General features: G+C 30.8%; 1 protein-coding gene across 1 annotated transcript in view; it reads left to right on the plus strand.

Annotated features, from left to right (window-relative positions):
* LOC106472717 (serine/threonine-protein kinase PLK2-like) overlaps positions 1 to 6,867 on the plus strand; it is a 54,888-nt gene extending 48,021 nt beyond the window's left edge. The window contains exons 11-14 of the mRNA XM_013933371.2: positions 786 to 804; positions 1,118 to 1,247; positions 2,165 to 2,281; positions 2,898 to 6,867. Coding sequence (XP_013788825.2) covers positions 786 to 804; positions 1,118 to 1,247; positions 2,165 to 2,281; positions 2,898 to 3,107 — 476 coding nt within the window. The 3' untranslated portion in view covers positions 3,108 to 6,867. The remainder of the gene's footprint in view (positions 1 to 785; positions 805 to 1,117; positions 1,248 to 2,164; positions 2,282 to 2,897) is intronic.
* The last annotated feature ends 31 nt before the right edge of the window (positions 6,868 to 6,898 follow it).

Below are 6,898 nucleotides of genomic sequence, written 5' to 3' on the forward strand. Positions count from 1 at the left end.
ACATGGTTTATGAAACTACTATATATATATATATAAAAACTATATTGACATAGTGGAATGAAAGAAACATGGTTTATGAAACTACTATATATGTATATATATAAACTGTATTGACATAGTGGAATGAAAGAAACATGGTTTATGAAACTACTATATATGTATATATATATAAACTGTATTGACATAGTGGAATGAAAGAAACATGGTTTATGAAACTACTATATATGTATATATATATAAACTGTATTGACATAGTGGAATGAAAGAAACTTGGTGGTATAACTGCTCTAATTTTTTATTTTTCATCGTTGATTAAATCTGCTGTACCTTTGAGCTTTATTACTTAGTCTGTAGCTAAAATTAAAAATATTCTTGAACTTATATTTTCTTCTTTAAAAAATCAGAGTAACAGTTAATGTGTTAAGTTTCTACAAGTTAATCAAAGCTAAACAAAAAAGAGGAATAGTGAAACAAGGAAACTTGGTTGTTTCTTTGTTCATTAGATAAAATTACTTATGAGAGTCCAAAAAGCCAACTGGATTTTTCTAAACTGCTTATTTACCAGTACAACCTGCTCGTGGATCCATTGCTTTGTCGACTACAGGATTTCTAAAGTTATACGAGTCACACAAAATACTTAAACCTTAATACTGTTAATATTGCAGTAAGTTAGTTATATGCTGTATTTTATGCAGAAAACAAGTGATTTTACCCAGTATTGTTGGTTGGCTTTGAGTTCTATAACAGGCAAAGTGGAAAGTTACTCAATATGATGTAATATGTAGACCCTGTCGTTAGTAAATGGTACGTAAATAAGTCCATAATTTGAGGGTTGAAGTAATATGTTAATTATTCATAAGGGGTCAGTGTTATAGTATAGAAATCTTTAAGAGGTAGAGAAAGAAGGTTTTGGAATGTGTTAACAACTGACTGACTTTTTGGTTATATTTTAGAATAGTATAGAAATCTTGATAAGAGGTAGAGAAAGAAGGTTCTGGAATGTGTTAACAACTGACTTTTTGGATATATTTTACAATAATACAATAATCTGATAAAAGGTAGAGAAAGAAGGTTCTGGAATGTGTTATCAACTAACTGACTTTTTGGTTACTATAAGGCGAGTGGAGTACTACGATCTAAGTAACAAGCTGAAAGTGTACAGTTCATCCAATGTGCCATCCATCCTTCTGGAGAAATACACCTTGTTGAGATACTTTAGTCAATATATGGAGGAGAATCTAACTGAGGTAAACTGTATTTGTTGTTTGTAACTTCGTTTTATGTCATGTTTTTTTCTTTTTGGTGCTGATGGGGGAGGGGTTACTGATTAGCATTCCCAGAATGTAAATCCAGGGTTTCATGGTTTGTTGATGCAAGGACATGCTGTGTAGCCCAGTGGCTGTGTTATAAGGTCAAATTTAACTGTTTGGTCAGACAGGAGTAGTCAAAGAATTGATGATAACTTCTGTCAACTGTTTGCTTATCCTCTAGTCTGTCAGCTCAAATCTAAGGATGGTTATGCATACATAACCTTTGTGTAGTTTTGCACTAAAAATCTTAAACAAACAAGATGTTTCTTTATTTCAACCTTATGGATTCAATGTAAATGTTTTCAATTGTTTATTGAGCTTTAATAAATGGTATATTGATAATTTCAGACTTAGAATACTTAAGAATTTATAAGGTGTAGTAATGCAATAACAAAATAAAATCTTTGAATGGTGTATGTTAAAGGGTGAGAAATTTATGTTGGACACACTAGTGTAAAGTTATGAAATAACTGGAAATATTTTAAGAACAATCTATTAGATATACTGTATTTCTGTGTGATTTCAAACTCTCAGTAAAGTAACTAATCTTGTTGTTATCTTTTAAATGCTCGCAAATTATGCATGTTGTGATTAGTTTTGGTTTTCGGTCTACATCAAACCTACTTTGTAGCTAGATATAATTAAGCTTACAAACAAGGGTTCATTTAAATCTACCTGTGGTTGCATGAATTAGGCTTTGCTTAAGTGATGTATATAATGCAAGTGTTTAAAGGATAATAAGTTAATATTTATTATTTTTATGGTGATCTTAACTGTCACTCTCAGAAAATCATTATACATACTGGACAACATTTCTGTGTAATTAGAGTTTTTAATGTTTTTTTTTTCTTCAGGGTGGAGATATAAAGCAGCTTGAGGTAACTAAAAAGAAGAAAACCATTCCTTATATGAAACGCTGGGTAAGGACTTCCAGGGCCATTGTAATGCAGTTGAACTGTGGCACTCTTCAGGTATGACAGTAGCAAGTCATGTTTACTTTACCGTTATTCCTTTAAAACTTGATGTAAAGTCATTGCTCAGGCACAGAGTTTACTTTTAATTATTTTAACACTTTTTATTAAGAATCTGATCTTCTACAAGAGTGACTGCTGACTTGTTAATGTTCTGATCTTGTACAAGAGAGTGACTGCTGACTTGTTAATGTTCTGATCTTCTACAAGAGAGTGACTGCTGATTTGTTAATGTTCTGATCTTCTACAAGAGAGTGACTGCTGATTTGTTAATGTTCTGATCTTCTACAAGAGAGTGACTGCTGATTTGTTAATGTTCTGATCTTCTACAAGAGAGTGACTGCTGATTTCTTAAAGTGTTGAAACTCTACCAGACATTGACTGCAAAACATTAACTACTGAATTGCAATTAATCTTTGAATCCTTTTTAGAATGGTTAGCTTATTTTTGTAGGCTACATAATTTTATCTTAGTTTTTTCAGATTTCATTTTTTGTTGTAAATTATCTTATGTAAGCTGTGTTCATGATAGATTATATCATGAATTAGATTTCATAAACAATATTGTCAGAAAAAAGGTATATATTTCTAAGATTTGGTTGTATCTGTGTTAACAGATGAATTTTTTTATGGATCACACTAAACTTATCGTTAGTGGAGGTAAACACCACGGCAAGCTGACGTACATCAACGAGTTTCGTCACACTTCAACATTTTCCATTGCCGACATTTCTCAATACGGGTGCAAGTCGGATATTGTCTGCCGTATTCAGTATGCTCTGTCAGTTCTTCGAGAGTTTGCTGAACTGGAACAGGATGATCTTTAACCCTAGCACACTGTGATGTTTAACTGTGATTAGTCTCAACCATGTGATTGATAACCTACAAATCATTTTTGTTGATAATTAAGCTTGACAGAAATAATATTTTTTATTTACTTTTCCCTTATAGTGAGTGTTGTGATAAAAGCAAAAAGTCTTTTTCAATAGAGAAAGTGGCTTAACCAAAACTAGTTTAGTAATTAGATATAAAAAAATTACATTTTCTGTTTCAGGTTTTTTAGTCTCCTTACAGTTAACTTAAGTTGTTACAGATGTTATGGTATTATTTAATCAAAATATTTTGTCATTTTTAAGATTCAGTGTCTTCCTTGTTGCTCAAGATGTATGAAATAGAAAACTGTATAAAAGTTTCAATGTGTCCATGACTATGCAGCAAGATAGAAAATTCATCCACTATTTTTTTAGAGCAAATTTGAACTGTTAATGATCTCTAGATTTTGTAAAGACAACATGTTATTGAAATCTTATAGATTACTTATAATTATGAAAAATTTTTTTTTCTAAACATTTGCTTGTAAACGTGACAGACATACAATTGCATATTTATACGCATGCGCGCGCGCACACACACACACATGTATTGATATCTATCTTAATACTTTGTTGCAACAAATCCACAAAAAAGTAGTTTGAAATATAAAAATGTGTAACTTATGAACTAGTTAATATGTATGTATGTGTTTTTATACATTAAGAAGTTATTTTTTGTTTGTAGTAGGCCTACAGAACATTTAAACTAATCTATTGTTTTTTCCCCCTGGTTTCAGTAGCCTAATAACTTGCACATAAATGGGTGGCTGGATTAATTTATTTGACATTGTGTAACTTGATAATTAGTATAAGGTTATGCCAACAGTTATGAGTCTAATACATAGTAATAACAACTTAGTAGCCATAATAAATCTTGGAGCTTTTTGAAATTTCCAACACTGTCTTTATGATGTTTCACTTTTGTGGTTATAAATTTCAATGCTCCCTTCAAGTTTCCAACACTGTTTTTATAAGGTTTCACTGTTGTGTTTATAAATCTTGGTGCTTCCTTCAAGTTTCCAACACTGTCTTTACAAGGTTTCACTTTTGTGGCTACATATCTTGGTGCTTCCTTTAAATTTCCAACATTGTCTACAAGGTTTCACTGTTGTGTTTATAAATCTTGGTTCTTCCTTCAAGTTTCCAACACTGTCTTTACAAGGTTTCACTTTTGTGGCTACATATCTTGGTGCTTCCTTCAAAGTTCCAACACTGTCTTTACAAGGTTACACTTTTGTGGCTACACATCTTGGTGCTTCCTTTAAATTTCCAACATTGTCTACAAGGTTTCACTTTTGTGCTTATAAATCTTGGTGTTTCCTTCAAGTTTCTAACACTGTCTTTACAAAGTTTCACTTTTATGGTTACAAATCTCGATGCTTTCTTCAAATTCCCAACACTGTCTTTACAAGGTTTCACTTTTAGGGTTACAAATCGTGGTGCTTCCTTCAAATTTCCAATGCTGTCTTTACGAGGTTTCACTTTTGTGGTTTTAAATCTCAATGATTCCTTCATGTTTCCAATACTTAATTTTGGTGTTAGAATTTTGTTTAGATTTGATTTGATTTGATTTAACAATAATGTGTGAAAAACTGCCTCTGAACCTCTATTCATTATGTGTACTGTGTGGGGATTCTTAGCATTAGTACCAAAAATTTGCACCAAATATGTAAATATGAATATTTCATTTGCTTATATAACTTTCTCGTTCATGTTTTAAATGGTTTCACCATACACTAGCATTATTCTAGTAAGATGATCAGTGATAACATTCCATTAAGAAAAGCTACCCACACAAATATTTGTTGTTTCACCTGCTGTACTTCGATGTTAGTGTCTAATGCACTGTTATTGTTAAACAATGAACAACAATGTGTGTATATCACAAGCTTCACAGACATTTTCTTTACCTTCACATCAGTTTCAAATCCTTAGTCTGAACAATGCTGCAGCACACACTGAAAAGTGCATAAATATTAAATGTGATTTGCCATCTTGTAAACTTTTTTTTCTTTCTGGAGACACATTAAAATACTTGCTAATTATCAACAAGGAAGGTTTTATTGATTGCTGGCATTCCATGTTTTGTTAATTTAAGCGACTTATGTAATTACTACAATTGTTAATATCTCCACCCATTTTTCATTGTTTTGATTGTGTAGTGTATGATGTACCTTATAATGGGTTGAAAAACAGGATAAATTATACAAATATAATTTGGGATTTAAATTAAACACATGGAAAATTGCATGTGTAAAATATGGTGAGGTAAAAAAACATTTTCTGAAACACTTTTTTTTTAGGCTACAGTTACCCCTGGCACTGGTTATTTTACAACAGTTTTAGTACACAAATTGAAGTATTCACTCGGTAATTAATAGCATTTAACACACTGTAATACAAAGTATTATGACTTTTTGGTATAATTATTGTTGAATAGATTAATATTACAGGGATTGAGTTACATAAAGTTTTTTTTTTTTTGCCAGAAAAAAATGCTTATCAAAATAAAATGCAGCTAAAGTTGGTGAAAAAATTAGTTAGAAACTAAATCCTGCTGTACGTACATTGTAAATAATTTATTTCATTGGTAATTCTTGCATTATTGGTATAAACAACTATTTTGATTATGTGTTCATAGACAGGAACAAATGTCTAACTATACATCATTTGTACCACTTGGCATTAGCGTGAAGATAAAAAAAACATTCTCTTAACAGCTGTTACATCTGTATGATATGTTTTGAGATATTTGTATATTATGTAGTTTTCTTTCGTTATCACATGAACAGATCTGTTCAATTTCTTTCTTATGGTATAGTCTACTCTAAACTATGGTAGTTTACTCATCCTTCTGATCTGAGAAAAGTCAGTGACCATAAGTTACTCTTATTGCTCTGAAAACATAATTGTTACATTCTCTCTTGTTTTTGCTAGATTTTAACCAAGTAATAAATTATTTCAGAAGATATTCTAAAATAAGTGCTTGCTAAGAAATGGAAAGTACTGTTCTACCATTTATAAATGTTCCTGTTAGAAAAAAAGAATTATGGATTGACTTAGAATGTCTTGAAAAATTAAAACATAGTAAAACCTTGGACAGGTCAGTTTATTTTCTGACTAACATATATTTATTAAATTTGTGTTCTTGAACTACATCAAAGTTCCATTAAACACAGCATTAAGTTATGTATAAGCAGTGTGCTTATGAATTGGAAATCAGGAGAGGAATGAAATGTAATATTTCATAATGATGATGATTATTAACCTAGATAAATGTTTTATTTAGGTATTGTAAGTGGTTATTACTAAAGGTAATTTTTGTAAGTAATCTCATTGGTTTTCAGTCCTTTATGTTAGTTATTTTGTAACTTTTGATTTCGAGCTTATTTTACATCATTAAATGTTTTTTGTGTATGTGTGTTTATTTTTGTGATGACCAGTAGAAGTTTTCTATGGTGTGTAGATCACGTGACAGTTGTCTGTAGCAGATAATGATCTTTCACAGAAGTTTTGGTATAAATACAGGAATTTCTCTGACATTCACTTCTTAATTCTGTATATTGCTGTTTAGCCATAAAAGATGATCAACTGTGTTTTTACTGCAAGTGAAGTTTCTCTTCCTATCATTCCAAAGCAGTGAATGTTGGAGAATTCCCAAGATTTACCCCAAATACATTATGACTACTAAATGCCTGTAAAATGAATATTGTATCAATACTTCTTTCACCACATCCTTATAGTTT

This window comes from Limulus polyphemus, unplaced genomic scaffold (genome assembly GCF_000517525.1).
Source record: "Limulus polyphemus unplaced genomic scaffold, Limulus_polyphemus-2.1.2 Scaffold5545, whole genome shotgun sequence".
In the NCBI taxonomy this organism is placed as follows: domain Eukaryota; kingdom Metazoa; phylum Arthropoda; class Merostomata; order Xiphosura; family Limulidae; genus Limulus; species Limulus polyphemus.